At 36.8% G+C, this 20,387-nt stretch overlaps 1 protein-coding gene across 4 annotated transcripts in view; it reads right to left on the bottom strand.

Annotated features, from left to right (window-relative positions):
* The window catches only part of PCCA (propionyl-CoA carboxylase subunit alpha), a 276,287-nt gene that overhangs the window by 169,051 nt on the left and 86,849 nt on the right, over positions 1–20,387 (bottom strand). For all 4 annotated transcript variants that reach the window (XR_010428426.1, XM_064646092.1, XM_064646093.1 and 1 more), the window contains 4 exons: positions 19,307–19,385; positions 11,554–11,656; positions 6,435–6,529; positions 408–558 (listed from right to left, as the gene is read on the bottom strand). Coding sequence is in view for 3 of the 4 variants with exons in the window: in XM_064646092.1 (XP_064502162.1) it covers positions 408–558; positions 6,435–6,529; positions 11,554–11,656; positions 19,307–19,385 (428 nt within the window). In the remaining variant the exon portion in view is untranslated. The remainder of the gene's footprint in view (positions 1–407; positions 559–6,434; positions 6,530–11,553; positions 11,657–19,306; positions 19,386–20,387) is intronic.

The raw sequence follows: 20,387 nt of genomic DNA, 5'->3' as shown, positions 1-20,387 counted from the left end.
TAGTTTTAATCACCCTCCTAGAGAAACTCAGCAAGTGATCATCAAAGTATAAAAATAAGAAAGAAACTTCAGGGACCAGTGGAGAGAAGTCTCAGAGCACAGTGGCTAACCACTTACTGTGAACTCACAGTAGCACTTAACAATGACCTCTCACAAGGTCTTTAGGTCAAGTGTAACAAAGAGCAAAAGCTCTGAACACTTACTTGAGTGCTGTGCAAGGGCTGACTGCCGCAAAGTCTTGTATAGGCAACCTCATTTGAGTGTGCACATCTTTTAAGTTCAGTGGGAAGTGCATCAAGATACTTATGTTTAAGTCTTTGCAGGAGCAGACCCCTAAGTATGGGAGGAGGTTATGGTCTGTTTATTTAAATAACACTTTTCTGAATCTGAAGAGTTGTTTTTCTTACCTGAAGTCTAGTATTCATTTCCAAGAAGTAGAAATTCTTACTGGAGTCCACAAGGAATTCTACTGTTCCAGCAGAGGAATACTTTACTGCTTTGGCAAGAGCTACTGCTTGTTCTCCCATTGCTCTTCGAGTTTCAGGGTCTAGAAAAGTGCTACAATACAGAAATAATGCCTTTCTTTAGTTAAAAAAAATAATTATTCTTCAATCATTTCATCTTCTGCTTAAACTATGGTCAAAAAAGGACAGCATCATTGTTTGAGTTATGAAAACATGTTAAGACTGTCAAATGCATGTCTTTACATTTGTATTAGCCCTAAGTAGATATACTGCATGCTTTACAATTACTTCTAATGTACAGGAAATTCAGGATAAATAACCACATTCTCTACAATGTAAAATAACAGAAGACAACTCTTAGAACAGTGAGATCTATAATAATGTAAATTAAATGAAAAAAAATACATACAAATCCATGCTATTTTAGAAGGCATATCTATTTGCAAAAAACCTGTAACTAAAAAATCCATCCAGTGGAAATATAAATGCCAAAATACCAAAAGACAAGAGGCCTAAGCAGAATTTTTCTGAGTCTGAATTAAAACAGTGTGGCCATTTAATTGATACTCTATGCAATAAAGAAGTTTTGGAAATTAACGAAGTATTTATTCAGGCTTCTTATTGGTTGCAATAAAGAATATATGAGCATTCATAATATTCAACTTGAACACCATCAACACTATCATGACTTGAACCTTCATATCCTCTATTTACTCTTTCAACTTTTCTTGTAAGCTGAAGATTAGTTATCCATGTTGACTGCAATTCTTTCTTTTCCACAAATCCTGGACACACTCAAGGGCACCCAAAGAGCAGCTCATCTATTACCTTGGGAGGACTGTGAACACTGTCCAAATGCCAAGCTTTCTCATTCTAGGAGAGCACCATGCCACTTCCACTGGTCCAGTGACTTCAGACTCTGGAAAGTACACATTCTCCTTCTTACTCTCCTTTGTACTCTCCTCTAGTAATTAGAGCTAGATATATTTCTGTGGCATTCCATCAAAGCTGTGAAACTGGCTGCCCCTCAACCTGATACGTTGATCTTCAGTGAAGGACAATGAGTAGCTGCTAATCTTATAAAAGATTACAAATACACTCATCATATTTCTGTTTTGATTTACATTAGGCCCATAAGTCAGCTATAATTTTAAAAGTACTTTTGCAAGGGAATAGAAAGTTACTTCTACCTTACCTCTAAGTTACTGTTTAAAACTAAAATGCCAAATATTACATATTTCTTGAGATGGCTTCAACAGTGAGCCCTAATTCTGTAAAAAAAACAATCAGGAGCCTCCACCTGTCTGAAGTGGCCCCAAAGCCAGTGAAGCTCCATCTGGGGCCCAGGACTGCATTCAGACAGAAGTCAAGTGCTGGGTCAGAATTTATCTTTCAATACTTACTGGGGTGTTTTTCACTGAGACCTGAACTCACAGACGAGCTAGAGATGTCTGCCACAACAAACCATATTTGATAGGACACAAGAAGTGAGTAAACTAGGAGACAGTGGAATCCTTTTCTTTATTGGAAAAGTGCTATTTCACTCCATCCCTCCAGTGCCCACACAAGCAGATTTTGATGGACTGTAAGGCAGGCATTTCCAGAACTTAGGAAAAAATTTCTTTCTTGGCAAACAACGGGACCAACAGGAAAAGGAAGTCAAGACTCATTCCGAGAAAGCTACCAGATCCTACATCAGATGAAAAGGAAGATCAGAAGATGTCAAAACCATGTTGTACCTATCAAGAATAGACACTGGTAAAAGAGTTTCATAATATTTCTTATTTTGATTCAGTAAGAGTATAATACAACCCAAAATCAACAATTTATAATTCAGTGTGGGGTTTCTGCAGGGCTTTGATCATAAAAGGTCAATGAGTGGCTTATGAAGAACGGAACCTTCTCAATATCAGCTTCATACTCTCTTTCTAGAATAACCATTATTACTTCTCATACAGATTAAAGATGGTTACTCCCCTTTATTACAGTGGTGTCTTCCCTATACTTGTTAAATGCAGGTCTGAGATCTCACTGTTCAGCTCCTGCTGTAACCAAAGAATGGAACACAGCTGTGACACTGCTAAACTTGATCTCTGCCACACAGTTAGGCTTTATGCTCTTAAAAATGACTGGATCATCCCTGCCATCACCTTGGTTAATTAACCAAAGTCTTCATATTCCCCTCTGCTGCTTTACCTTTCATATACATTGTTTCTCCCTTTTATAACAATGTACCTTTTACAACCAAAATAACTTGTCAAATCTAATTAGGCACCACGTGAAAACAGCATTTTAAGCCTGACTTCAAATCTTTTGCTCACACATACACCTCTTTTTCCTTTGACAGCTCCTATGGCAGCACTGAGGCTACAAAATAAAGATTCACAAGATAAAAGTATCAAAAAGAAAAATAAGACCTTACACTTTACTCATAAGAACTTCATTAAGCTACTGTAAAGTTGATCAAGGGCAATACAATTTGTTATGACATCGTTTCTGCAGCCAGAGAGATGAACCTCATGGGCATAAATATGCTAAAAAAGCATTTGAGAACACAGCTTTGCCCCCACATCTAAACAATGCACACCTATGAATCATGTACACAGTCACAAACAGAACAGGCTCATGTTTCTCTTAAGCCAAAATCCTTCAAGGATTTCTAGACAAAGTGATAGGAAATGTAGAGTCTGATACACATACATGCTGTACAACTCTAAGGAGAACATGTAGATAGAGTCCAATTCAACAATGCACCTTTCTGCTAAGCTCCTGCCTACATACGTTCATTCAAATTGTCAGTGGCTTCAAGCAGCACTTCAGGCTATTAATTTGGAATCTGATCCTGACATACCTGACATCATATTTCAGAGTTTAGTGCTTAGAGAAAGGGAAAGTCACTGCTTATGCATCTTCCAAGGACAAAAAAATTCCTGAGAGAAACTTAACAACAGTGCATGCAAAGAAGGTCACAAAAATTTTAGACATTTCTGTCACAGGCAGAAATAGAAACAAACATTTTAGTTCTCTGAACATCTTTTAATTAAAAAAGATACCACAAAATTATCATTTAGGATAGATAAGGCAACCTTAACTCTGAATGTATGCAGCTAGGATTAAAAAAAAAAAAAAAAGCATAATAGATTAATTATTTTGTGCCTGAGACTAAACTTTGAAATTTTGCAAATTTGTTAAGAGACTATTCAGACCTTATTCTGAAAATCTTGGGTGCTAAGGTTTAACCTCAAGGACATGGAATCAATGCAGAAAAGTAGAGACAAAGAAGAAAAGTAAGCAGATAGTTAGCAATTTCTAAGGACTTGTTCACTGTGGATGCTAGTAGGGATCTTGCACGCCAGTACAGAGTGCAATGTCTGGGCACTGTTCCATCATTCCTTGTCCAAGGTAGGCCTGAAAACATAGAGAGAAGGTTTAACACATTATCCTGAAGCTCAACATTTTGACATATGATGGTTATAGATCATACTTCAAATCTTGTGTTCAGTTTTGGCCCTCTCAATTTAAGGAGGACACCAAGATCTTGGAGCATGTCCAGAGAGGGACAATGAAATCGGTGAAGGGTCTGGAGCACAATCTCATGAGGAGCAGTTGAAGGACCTGGGGTTGTTTAGTCTGGACAAAAGGAGGCTCAGGGGAGACCTTATCACTGTCTACAACTACCTGAAAGGAGATTGTAGCAAGAAAGGGGTTGGCCTCTTCTCCCAGGCAAGAAGTGACAGGACAAGAGGATATGGCCTCAGGTTGTACCAGGGGAGGTTTAAGTTGGCCACTAGGAAAATTTTCTTCACAGAACTGAATGTCAAGCCTTGGAACAGGCTGCCCAGGAAAGTGGTGAAGTCACCATCCCTGAAAGTACTTAAAAGACATGTAGATGATGTGCTTAGGCTCTTGGTTTAGTGATGGACTTAGCAGTGTTACATTTATGGTTGAACTCAACAACCCTATGATTCTAAGTGGTATTCCATGAAGGATCAACCATTTAATGTCTTCTACTACTACAGCAAAGGACAGGAGTGGATGATCATGGTGAGTTGAAGAGCTGAAGATTCAAAGACAAAATGATCCCACATAAGGATAAGTTCAACAGACTTAGCTTTTAAAAAAATTATATATTACTCTCAAAGCCAAAAGGCCCTCAGTCTCTAAAATTAGACACTTAGGAAAATGCCATCATGGGAATAGAGTAAATCAAAAAAGTCTTGAGGTCATACAAAGGAAAAAACATCTTAGCCCATAGCATTCCTATCCCCTGGGCTTCATGAAAGAAAAAAAAAAACCTCCTTCAACCTATCTCAGAGGTCTTAATGGCAGCTACTATTTAGAATAGGAAAAAAAGAAGGACAGTACATTTCCTCCATTCAGCTATATAAGAAGAGGTGTGTCCAGGAGCCATTAATCAATCAGACTAATTGAAACAGCACAGCATTCACAGGAAGGGTTAACTTGAGCCTTTAGTGTTTCTATGGTGTCTCACAGAAGTCAGTGCCCTGCAAGTCTTGTAACCCTTTGAAAATTAATGGATTCTGCAGCCAACTGCAAGGGGCTATAAGGCAAGTAAGACTTCCAAAGCTGTCAACCAAAGTCTGGCAGAGTCTAAAGCATTCAACAACAAGAAGGAAGAGTTTTCACACCAAATTTTGGAAGCTACTGACTTGCCCAAACTCTTTTGTAGAGCTATAAGAGGGGATGAGGAAACTTACTGGCAACTCCAACAGAGAAGCCCAAGAAAGTTAAAAGGCTGATATTTCTGATGAAAGAAACACTCCGATCACAGCTGGCAGATGAGAGAAAGAGGGATGACCCTCTTTAATTGACCACAGGTACGGAGAATGAGCAGGCAGCAGTGACAGGCATCACCTTACATATACTTGTGAAGCAAAAGACACTCTTCTTTTAAGTGCTTAGGTATATGTATGTGCACATGCACATCATAGTGGGACCTGAAGTATTCACTTTTCACAAAAACATGGTAAGATCTTGACACAGAAGCAGCGTAAGCCTTCCAAGAAATCCACAAGCACGACCAAGAAGCATTTATTAGTGGGTTTCTATCTTTAAACTTTGTTTTTTAATTTGAAATCTAGGTCCAACAGTGTAAGTCCTGTAGTTATGATCCAACATTAACTTATAAACCGCCTCTAAATAAACACCATTTGGATAATGTGCTTTTCCTCACATCCCAAACTGTTGCATCACAGTGCTGTGCTATAAAAAAATACATCAAACCCACCTGGCTGAGGAAAATATTACACTGGGAATTCCCACAGGCAGTGATATACCCATGTCTGGCTTTCTGAAATCAGAAGTTCCTGCCGCCCATTTTATACACTTACTCTCCAATGAATGCCATGCAACAGAAAACTAAGCAAGACCATACCTTGCACAGCAGCAATGTATTTCAGCTTCACATGAAACCAGCGAGATTAAGATCATTTAGCACTTTTGAGTTACTGGATACATACATCTCTAGTTCACTACCACAAATGGTACTCAACCATTTCATTTTAAATAGAAATATACAGAATTATGGGGGTCTCCCACAATTACTCTTAACACAGTCAAATATCTGTATCTGTAGTAAAATTCATACTTATTCCATATTTTATTTTACTTTTATATCCAAAAGTGAACGAAGAAAAATCTCAGATAAACTAAGCCATTTCATACCACATATATTTGATAAGACCTATATCCATTTTATACAAGATCATGAAAAAAAATGAACTACACAACACCTGCTTTCTTGAAAGACATTTTAACAAATTGTCAAAACACCCTCAAGAACAACATGAAAACTGCATTACAGTCAAATGACTATGACAAACATTTATTTTCTTTGTGGGTTTTTAAAAGAATAAAATTTGCTTGCATTTGTACAGTAAATAGAATCACCAGCTTTCCAAAAGTACTTTCAATTACGATGAAGCTGCATCAATAATCTAGCATTCATACCTTGGTGCTTCCTCCACAACTTTCTGGTTTCTCCTTTGAATGGAGCATTCTCTTTCATTCAACCACAAGGCATTACCATGCTTATCTGCCAAAATCTGAAACAATAACACACTGCTATTAACAAAGATGTGCACGTGTATGGTCCTTTGACTTCACATTATTATGCAGAATTTATTTGTTCAGTTTCTTCCAATCTAAAATAGAGATTGGGAAAAAAAGGTCATGTAGAAAATTAATTGTATATGAACTACTAATAGAACACTCCTTCAAGTTCTGAACAGGACTATTCTAAAGAGTCTGTATAGAGTCTGTACGTGGCAAAAACCCACTCGCTTCAAAATACAATATCTGAATTTTTGGGAGCTTATTACAAAAGACTGAAATATGATTAAAACTACATTTAGAAGCATTTTAAGTTTGTACTGCATTATGAAATTACACAAAACCATATTGTTAGGCAAAATCTTGTGTCAACAAAGAAGAGAAAAATCTCCAAGGATGCCAAATTTTGCTCCTGAATTACACAGAAGAGTTTTCAGAAAGAACGGCTAACGCAGCTTTCTTAGTAGGTGAACCACAGTGCCTTGTCTTTAATGAAGAAGAAAAAAATCTTCAGAAACTTTGCTATCTTTTATTAAGGAGGAGAAAATTTGCAACTTCCTTAGTACTTTCAATGGAAACTAAAGCAGTAGTTTTGAGGAATTTTTTTATAAATCAGGTACCAACTACAGTTGAAGCTGCAGCTTCAGTTCATGGAAGAGAGAATGTAGAATCAAGTATCTAGATCCAACAACCTAAATTACACACTAGAAAAAACCCACAAGTTCAGCAGAGCAGAACTCCCAACTGATTCCACAATTTCAAACTAGAGGGAGAAGGAAGAAAAGGAACTCTGTACCTCTACGAAATTGACAGTATGGTGCAGCCATTTCCAATATCCAGATACTGGATTTGGGGATTTAAGTAGACTTCTTATGATGTTATACTCTACACTTACTCTTAGAACAATTTCTTTCATCGCAGACCACACCTGCTCCCTTTCTTCCTTATAAAATTTTCCCTCTAACCCATTTTTTTCTCATCTATCTTGTTGCTCCAATCTGCAGGAACCCATGCCAATATTCATGCTTCATTCTTTACTAGTGCAGTTCTACACTGAAAACCAACAAGATAAAACAAGGAGACAATCTTCCTCAAACTGTGTGAACTCAACCATATCTACTCACATTTGTGACAACGAATCTGTATTATTTATTATTCCTTATAGCACCAGAGTGAATATGGCACTAGGCAAGATGAATTCCTGTATCTATGACACCAATGGTTGCTGAGGCATGAATAATTTGGGTGGATGTGACTGAAAATGAGGCAGCGAACTCATGAAGACAATTCACATGTGCTGTGCAGCATCAGATCCAGGGTGCTTTGCGAATTGTAGGATCAGGTGTATTTTTTTTCCTCAGAAATTCTGTTGTGCTCCCATATATTTATGGAGCTGTCTAGTGAAAAAAAAAAGCCCCTTCAAATATGTCTTGATGATTGACAACTTCAGAGTTCCCTAAGTTACAGCATGTCCCAGACCCCTCTTCTTCCCTGCACAGGGGGAGGTTTAGCAGCAGCACCAGGGTGGCTCCAATCAACTGCTCAATTCCCTAACAGGGGATGCAGCACAAAGATTAAAAAAAAAAAAAAAAATAGAAAAAAGAAATACCCAGGTACTTCCTACCCAAGTCTTCACACATCCAATCCAGATGAGTGGAGCTCTACAGAAACTCATTTGGGAGGTCCTAAGATTTTTTGACTGGTTTTTTGTGATTTTTTTTTTAATATTAAAATATTACACCTACAGAACACAGATGGGACTCAATGGAAAAAAATCACTGTCCTGTAAGTAGAATGATTCCCTGTGAGCACTTCTGTTTCACTGTTAGAAAACCTACATCTTTCCACAGAATTCAGCTACACCAAAACAATCAAAGGAGTCCCGGAATATTTCAATAAAAATGAGTTCCTGTGCTTCTCTCCTCTCTCTGTATTTTTCTGAGGAAGATAAAAGTTCTCAATCCAAGTAGTAAATATTTTCTTTCACTTCAGGACACTTCTCATATCCTACTACATTTCAGCAACCTGGATCTTAAATAAATGTTTTTCAAGATTATTAGTTAATATGGCTCAAAGAGACACGCATGAACATTTACAATGAGAAGATAATTATAAATAGAATAAGCCAACAATATGTAGCATTAACCCTTCACTTTTATTCTGGGACCACTGTTTTTCTTATCAGAAACTAATTATACAACAATTGTCTTTCAGAAGATACTTGTAAAATACTGAAATCATCATCTCTGAGGTGACATGAGATTCCAGTACACATCTCATTAAAAACGCATGTCACAGCTACAGGGTTTTTTTACATACCTAAGTATTTCTAAAAGAAAATTTCCTGGTTTGTGGGATTAGATGATTATGACGTTAGTATATGCTACATACATCTATATGTCAAAATAATTCAATATTATGTAGCAGAACCTCTCCTGCATGATTCAGCTAAGTTCTCTTTTCAGTTGTAGGATTGCTATTTAGCCAAGTAATAGACAGTCCACCTACTCTTACTCTAAACTCAGGTCCTTTTTATCAGATACTTCAGGAGAACAAACTTCAAATCAGTTCAAGCATAAAGTCTATTTGGACTCTATTTTCCTGTTAATTGTTTTCGGTTTTTCTCATGTTTTACAAAGTGATTGTTTTATAGCTAGACACAGGAAACTCCTTATTTAACAATTTTAAGTACCAATGCTTTGGAGAAATATGAGAATGCTAAAAAAACGTTCTATTTAAAAGTTACTGCTAAAGTAATAAATATTTGGCATCTGGTCTCAAATTGTTTGTATATTCAGCAGTTTGAAAATGAACCAAGGTCAACGTCCTAAAGCTGATTAGAACATGAAGTTAAAACGATATGCTATGATATTGTTAAAAGGTACCATCAAAGTGTTTGTGTAAGGAAAACAACATTCACTGTACACTTATTATAAACACAACTATAAATTATTAATAGCAAAGACATTTTGTTTACTCTAAGTGAAATTACTTAACAGTTCTTAAATACAGTACTACCATATTTCTTGAGGAAACTTTTTAAACCCAAAGGAATCAAGACAATGTAAAATCTGCCCCCAACTCATGGAAGTATAGAGGAATCAATCCCATCTAACTTAATTCATTGAAGAATCAGTAGGAATCTGCTGAAGCTCCCAAATCTGAAAGCCCTGAAGGAAACAGATCTTTAAGGTGTAGTTATTTGCATACACAAAAAAAATAGAAAAAATACGACATACGTAGATAAATATTACTAGCCATAGCAAGAGAATACAGAAAGATGCTCTAGCAATCTGACTTCTTTTGTAACTAAGATAAATGCTGAAATTTAGAGTTCACTATATACCTTTCCACGACCTTCAAAAGAGAATAAGGTGGGGTTTAAATTTCATTTTTACTGTTTCTTCATTTTGCTGTTTACAGACTATTTATTTCAATGTTTCTTCTTCTTCTTCACTTCTCCCCCTCTACTCCTCTCCGGTAAGATCCCACCTGGAGTACTATATCCAGCTCTGGAGTCCTCAGTTCAGGAAAGACACTGATCTGTTGGAACAGGTCCAGAGGAGGGACACAGAAATTATAGGGACTGAACACCTCTCCTATGAGGAAAGGCTGAGAGAATTGGGGTTGTTCAGCCTGGAGAAGAGAAGGCTCTGGAGAGACCCAATTGCAGCTTTTCAGTATTTACTGGGTGCTGATAAGATAGAGACAAACTTTTATCCAAGCCCACAGTGACAGGACAAGGGGAAATGGTTTTAAACTACAACAGATTTAGACTATACATAAGGAAGAGATTTTTATTTTTTTTTTACTATGAGAGTGGTTGAAAGACTGGAACAGGTTGCCCAGAGAGACGGTGGATACTCCATCCTTGAAAACATTGAAGGTCAGGTTGGACAGGGCTCTGAGCAACCTGATCTAGTTGAAGATGTTCCTTCCCATGGCATGGGGGTTAGACTAGATGACCTTTAAAAGATCCCTTCCTACCGAAAGTATTCTACAATTCTATGAAATGCAGTAAGTAAGCCTGTGTACATAAAATAAATAAAAACATACGAAGTATCAGTCTGAGGGCACATATCTGGCAGACTAAAAAATGTTAAATATTTCTCTCTTACAAATCATTCCACACTATCAAATTTACTGCTGTTTCACTCAGTTATTGAGCTGCTTCAGGCTCTCACTGTTAAAAAAAAAAAAAACAACCATGTCTCAACAACATAGAAAGGGTTTATATTTTGGATAAAAATAAATGAAATTTCTGTGTAACAAGTGAAGTTTCTATTGAGGAAACAAAAATGTCTCATATAGATTTCTTGTCAGGAAATATTATCTCAAGGCTAATGACGAACACAAAAATTTAGTTGCCTACATAAGATCAAACACATCACAAATTTTGAAATCATAATTTTGTTATCAAGTGTCTGAAAGAAACAACTTTTGTTCTACATTAGCATATCTGACTTAACTCTAAATTCAATAAAATACATAAATGGTCACAATCCAGAAGTTAAAGAGAATACAACTGATTTTGAACCACAAACTGACCAAAAATGGGACACAAATCCTCCTGAGTTCCCAGGGAGCATTAGATACTTCGGAACAGAATCCAAAATACAGATAAAACCACCTAGACCTTGCAAGAAAAATGTTAAGAATGGGAGTGTTTGAACTCTTACATCCTCTGCTGCACTCCAGCCCTCTAATAGGATCCAGAGTTCAAGCTCCATCCCTCAGGACAGATGCTTATAACTTTTTTTTCTCTCCCAACAAACTGAACACAGTTCACAGTCTTCCTGCTACAGAAAGGCTAGAGAATAAAAACAGGAAGGCTGTATTGTGCATGATAGCCATGTAGTTTGAGCAATGACCTAAGACACCGGAAAACACAAGACTCTAGGCCTTTTTTAGTAGAGTGTTTGAAATGTTTTGAACTTTGATTCATTTATGAATTCAAACCTTATTAAATAAATATACGATAATTAATAGTAATAATAATAATAATAATAGTACAAACCTGGATTTCTATGTGACGAGGGTTATCAATGAACTTTTCTATCAGCAAGCGATCATCGCCAAAACTTGAAGCAGCTTCTTGAGATGAAAACCTAAACCCTTCCCTTAAATAACAAAAACAAAAAGAATAATCTGTATTTAAAAAGTATCAGCTCCTGAAGTATACAAGAAGGAACACTTATTCATTTCAGTCATCCGGCAGCCTTCACCAGTGAATACACACATCCAAAAACCAAGTTTTACCATTTGCATTTGACTCTGTAATGAGTATCCTTTTTTAGTTGTTTTTCTTACAAAGACAAAAAAAACCCAAAACAAACCCAAAACAAAACATTCTGAAAGTGCAGAAAATTTCAATGTGCTTAAAAAGTCTGAGCATTTACAACAATTATTCATATTCATTTTCTATTACTTTAGCAGAAGAAAATACCAACAAAGAATTTTAAGATGCAGTAATTACAAAGTACTTCTTATCCAGAAGGTGAAGCTCGCCATTACTTAAAGCACACAGCCCTCTTAATACTCAAGAACAGCAGAGGTTAGTTGTGCATTAAAGAACTGCAAACGTGATATTTCAGACATTGAAAATCCTACCACGGAACACACAACCTAAAGGTGCAATGCATCACTTTATAGAGCATATCACCTGTACTACAAGTTTTTCCCTGCATTAAGGTGTGTTACGTGGAACATTCCAAATGCTTCCCTCTGTTTTCTCTTTTACGTATCTAGTTACTCAAACAAATAAAGATTGCAAGATATTGCATTAATTAACTTTCTTTTTTTAATGGCTTAAAGAATACTCCTTGGGTCATAACCTGAAAAACAACTTCATGGACAGCTTTCTCAGGGTGAAACAGAACATAATGCAGGGACCCAAAGGCTTCACTGAAATTTTCTACAGGCTCTGGTACATTAGTCCTATTTATGTTGATACATATGGTAAATTGGTCTAAATTTCTGTGGGAAATACAGTTTTCCTGACATTTGGGCCCAGAATAAGAACTACAACACAACTGAGTAGCAGTTTCCATGGTTTGCATCTCTTGAATCTAGTTGAATTCCACAAACAAAACCCAGACAAGAGAATCACAAAACAGGTAAATTTACAGTAGAAAAATTTGTATATTTAAAAGTATATCTTCGCCTTCTTTCAAAATTGTGGAATAACACATGCTATAATTTTGAGAGAGTATACTCAATGTACAACTTTCCTAAATTCATATTTAACTTCAATATATTGAATTACTTAAAAAAGAGAAAAAGAGACATCAAAATTTGTGATTCTGTACACTACCTGATCTGTCCAAAAAACCAAAGTGCTGTAACAAACAACCACACACAGCATTTCTTACTGAAATACATTTACAGCTATTTTAATTCCTATATCGAAGGCACCATTTTATTTTGTAAATATTCTGGTGTCACATAGTTTTATACATAATTATTCACAACTGACTTTTTCTTTTACTGAAGTATGTGCTAATTAGAAAACCTAAACTGCAATACTTGTTAAAAAAATGCAGATGCCTAATTATCTAATCCATACATCTGTAAATGTTTTTGAACTATTTATAACAGGAACAAATATCTCAGGTATTCTGACCTTGTTTGTATCTTACAAAACTGTGCAGTTGCACTTATCCAGTGATAAAAATTAATATAAGTACACTTCACTTTCCTTAGAGACCATACTAACCCAATGGAGATGGTAATGAATCTCTTTATGAATATTAAAAATAAATAAATACATACCCAGCCATTAAGGCTAGAAAAGAATTTGTCTTAAGAGCCCCTCTGCAAGGAAGATGCAGCACAACTGTGGCAATACACATAATCATGTCCAAAACTTTCCTGCCCATGCTAACCCCAGGAAAGAAGGGCATGGGAACTTGGGACAGGGAAACATGAGCTTAATGTCCCTGTCTAAGCCCAGGTACGGTTTACAATTTGTGCATAAGGAGTGGTCTGTTTGGTTGTTGAGGAGTTTTTACCAGGAAAATAACATCCCTGACCTCTGTTGGAACAGGAATACAGAAGATCATAAGCAGGGAGGTTTCTGATGGATGTTGGGAACAACTTCAACACAGACATTAGATAGGTTGAAGAAGAGGAACTACCAGTAGCAGAAGACAATGATCTCTTAAGGAACTGACCCACAGAAGTCAGCAAGATCAAAAAGGATGCTACGAGAGGTAGCTTGTGTCACTGTAAGACTGTCCTGTCACCTTTGAAAGACTTTGGAGGTCTGGAGAGATTCATGATAACTGGAGGAAGACAAACATTGCACCCAACTTTGAGAAGACCATGAAAGAATCATAAAAACTACAAGCTGGTCAGCTTCACTTTAATTCCGGGAAAGTCATAGAGAGTAAGATCTCCTGAAAGCTATTTCTAGACATCTAAGACAGTGACTGTAACTACAGTGTAATTGTTTCTAAGGTAGAACATTACAGTCTACATAGGTAAACAACTACACGGGGGAAAACCTAGCACTTTATTATTGTCCTGGAATGTACCACCACCAGTCTATGGATCATGCTAAAGCTTCTGGAATGTACCACCACCAGTCTATGGATCATGCTAAAGCTTCTGTACATCAATATATTCAAGGGAAAGGCAGCATTTCAGAGACCTACACAGTCTCTCAGACAGTAATGGGCTCACAAGTATCTCATGAATTTCCACAAGAACAAAAGTAGAGTCCTGTACCTATCACAGAATAATCACCCCTGCATTGGTACAGGCTGTGGAACTGACTGGCTGTCTAAGATTACTCAGGGGTCCTGAAGGATAACAGGCTGCAGAGCAAGTGAGCAGTGCACCTGGGAGTAATGAAAGCCAATGAAATAGTAGCTGCATCAGCTGCAACAGACCAACAGCAGCAATTATTCTCCTTTATTCAGCACCTGTTAGACCTGTTCAGTACCTATTAAGACCTGTTGCATCCAAATTTGGACACACCTAGTACTCAAAGATGTTGATAAGCTCAAGTAAGGTGGTCAGAGCACACATGGAGCTAGGTTTGTGGAACCTGAAACACAGCAAGGCTTTAGTGGACATCTAATAGCAGACTTCTAGAGGAGTCTTCCAAGACAATGAAGCCAAGCTCTTTATTGCAATGCACAGCAAAAAAAAACAAGACAGTGGCCATAAAATGAAATGGAAGTTTCGAACTGGATGTGAGAACAAAAATTACTGGAAAGAATGGAGGGAGGCTGTTTAGGGAGGCTGTGTAATCTCAGTGTCAGGGCAAAGCTCTAAGCAATCAGCTTCAAACTGAGTGTTGATGATACTAAGGATGAAGCTGGATGAGATGACATCCCTAGATCACTTCAAACATGCACAATTCTATACGGGGAAAAACAGGACATCTCTAAGGTTCCCTTCTCTCCCTACAGTACATTTATTCACACTGAAGTTTGAGTTGTACAAAAGCACTACTGATCTTGCCACAAGCCTTCCTGTGGTTGTCTGAAGTAAGATAACCATGCCAACTTTCTGCCTCCAGTTAATGATGAAATACAACAAAACATGACTAGGCTATGTGTCTTAATATCTAGAGATTTTCTGTATCGTTCCTTCCTTGACTGTGGAGAATCTGAAGGCTTCTTACTTTTACAGACTATCCTGAGTTTGAAGAGACTCACAAGGATCACTGAGTCCAATTCCTGGCCCTGCACAGGATCATCCCTAAGAGTCAGCACTGCTGCTTTAATTAAAACAACAACTTTCTTTGGAGGCAGCCAGACACTAACAAAAGACTGCAGTCATTATCACAGCCTCTAACACAAAATTTCAATCTGTTCTTTGAAGACAATAGAGTCCTGAAATTAATTCCTTTTCAGAGCTGCCAGCAGATCATTTGAAGCCATGAAGTTAGTTAAAATTGTTACAAGCCATAAGAGCGTTGTTGTAATAGAGTCCAAAGGAGGACGATGAAGATGGTGAAGGGCCTGGAGGGGAAGCCGTATGAGGAGTGGCTGAGGTCACTTGGTCTGCTGAGCCTGGAGGAGACTGAGGGGAGACCTCATTGCAGTTACAACTTCCTCATGAGGGAAGAGGAGAGGCAGGTACTGATCTCTTCTCTGTGGTGACCAGTGACGGGACACAAGGGAGCAGCCTGAAGTTGTGTCAGGGGAGGTTTAGGTTGGATATTAGGAAAAGGTTCTTCACTCAGAGGGTGGTTGGGCACTGGAACAGGCTTCCCAGGGAAGTGGTCACAGCACCAGGCCTGACAGAGTTCAAGAAGTGTTTGGATAATACTCTCAGGCACATGGTGTGTCTCCTAGGGATGATCCTGTGCAGGGCCAGGAATTGGACTCAATGATCCTTGTGGGTTTCTTTAAACTCAGGATATTCTGTAAAAGCAAGAAGCCTTCAAATTCTCCACAGTCAAAGAAGGAATGATACAGTAAATGTCTAGATATTAAGACACATACCCTAGTCATGTTTTGTTGTATTTCATCATTAACTTCATGTTGCCTACATTTAGAAAGCACTTTTGGATCAGGCTCTCTGGGATGCAAGCACAGAGGCTCTTCATATACAAGACCAGAGCTGGGATGATCAACTACACTAAGAGAGAATTACTATTAGATACCGTCCACAACAGAACTTTGAGGCTGTGAAGAACCTACCAACCTGAACTAAACATAAACTGCTTTCCAGAAATCTGCACTTCATTTTCTATATAATTTTAAGTGGGTATCTATTATGTGAAGAGAGGCCATGCTAAATTATACTTCTCCAAACCAAGACAACTAGCTAGGGATTACATTAGAGTGAACATATTTTAATTATTTTAATTAAAATAAGTGAAATTATTTTAATTTCAGATGTGGGTCAGTGGCTTGAACTATACACAAAATTCCACTTTAGAACTTGACCAAAATTTTGAAAAAAGCAATAGAAGGGAGAGTCAGCAGGGATTCAGATCTGAAAGTAAGAAGAAAAACAGCAGCCCTATTGAAGTGCTATTTAAAAATAAATAAATAAATAAATTATTCTAACAGTGACAAAATTATCCCAGTATTTCTATTAGAAATATTAGCTGAAAGTTAACAAATTTTAGCTATAGTTGTAATAATATAATAATTATAGAGGATCTAAAACAATTGTCATCACTTGGCATATTTCAGGGATGTGAAACATGAAGCACCAGTAAGTTGCCACAGTGAATAATTCTGTAACAGTAGCAATGAAGTTGGTCACATCCATCTTTTCCACTTCCAGCGGCTATTTCCATGTCATGCCACACATACATTTAAGCCTTCTTGTAGCACACATAACCAGTTGAAACAAGAAAGATTTTCAACTATCCTAAAAATCCAGAAGTATGTTTCAAACAAGGAAAAGGTTTTTCACCTGGAGTGGGGGTAGGTACTGGAACAGGCTCCCCAGGGAAGTAGTCACAGCACCAAGCCTGTCAGTTCAAGAAGCGTTTGGACAACACTTCCAGACACACAGTATGTTTCTTGGGGTTGTCATGTGCAGGGACAAGAGTTGGACTCAATGACCCTTGTGGGTCCCTTTCAACTCAGGGTATTGTGTATTTCTATATAAAGGCTTTTTGTTTTCAAATAGTATTTTAAATTAATCCCATGAGACAAAGCCAAAACAAGTTTACAGATCAAAATATTACCAACAGTTCTTCACACTCACCTTGCATTCATGAACTCTGAAATGCAGAAGACCAATCAGATATTGGCTTTTCAGAGTCCGCCCACAGCTGAAAATTGGTTTATTTATGGAATTACATGGATCTGGATGCAGCAAGACTATACATGAGACCACCAACTTTTTATGTAATATTAAAACTATCAGATATGTTATTTTGTCAGTAAAAGTTCAGTCACCTCCAAAACGGTCTTAGTTCCATAACACAACTAATGGACATGTACAATGCATCTTTTACAACTGCACAGATATTTTGTCAACACAGATTGGAAGATAAACCCAAATGCTCTACTTTATATTTAAATCCAAAGTAAATCCGTTTGTCTTCAAGTTCTCTTAAATCTCACTTTTACCTTCCTGCAACAAATATTTTGTCAACTTAATTTTGCCTACCCATAAATGTTAAAATAAGCATTTCTTCATGATACGAGCTCAGTAAACAGTGTTGATCTGTGACTATCTAAGTGTTCCTTCTCTTAACATTCTCTTTATAATGTAATATTAGTCTTTTAGAGACTACTCTAAGATTATAAACACAAGGTTTGTATAGGTAACCAAGAGAATTTTTATAAGAACATCACTGGTAAACAATGAGCTGAATGATACTTCAGAATGGAGTTGAACTCAATGATCTTTGTGGGTCCCTTCCAATTCAGAATATTCTGTGATTCAAAGGCTTTCCACAAACAAGACAAGCAACTCAAATTATCATCATCAAATAGGATGGCATCAAAGTAACAGCACTCAATTAATTTAGTGATATTCAAAATATCCCTAGCCAGTTTCTATTAATACCAATCAGCTTTACCAGGGGACTTTCTAAACAGTAACCACAACTTTTCTCCAAGACAAACTGGCAATGATGATTTTAGATCCATTTTAAAACAGTTACTTTAATCAAGCTCCTTTTCTCCTTTCTGAACAAAACAAGAAACTAATGCCTTCCTTTCAAGTCCAACAGATGCAATTGCTGCCTGAATAAGATCAAGGTAACAATTTTGGATTCTAAAGCAGTAGGAAGGAAGCATCCTTGTAAGAAAGCAGGTTGTTCCAGATTTTCATTCTAATGAATGAAAACCTTCTTTTCCTATTTACATTTGAATACAAATGGACTAGAGGTAACAAGGTACAAATAAGCCCACTGTGTTTTCTTTAAATCTAAAATTCACCTGCTAGACAGTCACTGTTCTTTTATCCAGTTTTTAGGTTTTGGCAAACATAAATTTAATAGGGGACAGAAAAACGGCAGGGAAATCTTGCAGGTGACTAAATTAATTAAAATTTCAGTTGTATTTTGAGTTAATTCTAGCACATGTACTGCTCTGTGTGGAAAGGAAAACAGTCAGGTTATTTTGGATCAAACAGGCTTCTTGTCACAAGTCTTTGAAAATATCAGAAAATACATTTTTCTGAAAGATCAGTGGCATGTAGAGTTGAGAATGGACTGTAAAACTTCGAATCAACAAAAAGCATCACGAACTGTTCAGGATTCAGACAACCACTAAGAGACAAGAAAATGTCTGTGTGTTTAAACAAATGTTGTTTCAAAACAGACAAAAGCACAGTAGTTTGCTGAGGCAAATATTTTAAACGCAGAAGTACACAATTTATTAGAGCACATTCTGGTAACACTCTATGTGTTTCCACACATAAATTATCAGTCTCATCAACTTCAACAGAACTAATGGCACGCATTAATGTTTGCAAATCACGGCCAATAAATATTCTCCCTAAGAGAGACAATTAATAAAATCAGCATTCTGAAAGGCATACAGCAAAATGTTATTTACACTCTAAATTTACAGTCTCACACTGGACTAAAGGCAGTTGTAAGTGTTGGTTTTTTACTCAAATTAATGGACCGTGTTTTGTAAGGTTCATGCAAGAATTAATTTGAAATAGGCACATGCAAACTTCTGAACTACATCACTCACTATGTGAAAGGGAGAAAACCAAATAATATCTAATTTCTGCGTCTAACATTTCATATCTGCTCAACTGTCAGCTCACAGTGGCTTAATGGGACTTTGGTAACTGCAGCATTCATCAAGGCAAGCTTTTGGACAGCATCTCACCTGGTCTCTTCATCATCCCAAGCGATTCTCATGCCTTTCCCACCACCACCTGCTGAGGCCTTGATCATGACAGGGTAGCCTAACAGCGGGGAACAATTAGACAGAAGTTCAAACTTTGTTCAGTTGGTCAGAGGAACATGACAACTGACCACATGTCCAATAAAGCCAGTAGACAATAACTTCGTTTATTAAAACACTTTGTTTGGAGGGAGAACAGAGGAGAAATTTTTCTTTTCAAAACTTAGCTGTCAATGCAGTAATTTCTAAAGCCAAGGAAGGCTGTCTTCTCCAATTCATTTATACCAAAAAAACACTGAATTAATTATTCCCAAGAAATAAAGTGATTTATGAATAAAGCATTTGACCTTTTTAAGCTCATATCTCTTTATGAACAAAATTTTGTTCCTTTATTGCTGTTGAAATAAGCTGTGACAAAATTTTTCAAAAAATTAATAGCAAAATAAGCAGATCTTCATAAATTATTAGTCAAGAGATTGAGTAAACAAATCTTTATCTTATCAACATTTCTGGTGCAGTACATTCTAAATAAAAGAGCATCTCAAGAGCACTGCTGTTTGGATATTATGAAATTGAATCAGAAAACAGATTATTGCTTTTTTTTTTAACAATAAAAAAGTATTTTCCCCGAATAGACAAATAGTAAGAAAAAATGAGCAGTATAGATCTGACAGCATCGTACATAACTGGCAATATTTCACTCTCAGAATAAGATATTATAACACAGATATGAATCAGGATCTTAGTTTACTGAAAGCTAGAAAGTTACAGTAACAAAGAACATATTTGAAAAGCATATCTATTAAATTAAAAGATTTAGAAATAGTAATGATTATCTTTTAGTACAATCTGTTCATTTAATGCAACTTCCTGAAACAACTTCTTCATATCAGAGAACTCCACCTTTCTCCACATGAACATATAGAAAACTGAAAATCGAGGATCTAATTAAAAACTTTTTGATGTTTCCAAGACAGCAGAAAATCTTCATGTCTTTGGTCTCCAGTATGTTTATCAACGTCACAACACTAAGGCAAATATCAGACCAGCTGATATTGTCTGG

Source organism: Pseudopipra pipra, chromosome 2 (assembly GCF_036250125.1).
Source record: "Pseudopipra pipra isolate bDixPip1 chromosome 2, bDixPip1.hap1, whole genome shotgun sequence".
Classification (NCBI taxonomy): Eukaryota; Metazoa; Chordata; class Aves; order Passeriformes; family Pipridae; genus Pseudopipra; species Pseudopipra pipra.
This window is presented reverse-complemented; position numbering and strand designations above follow the sequence as displayed.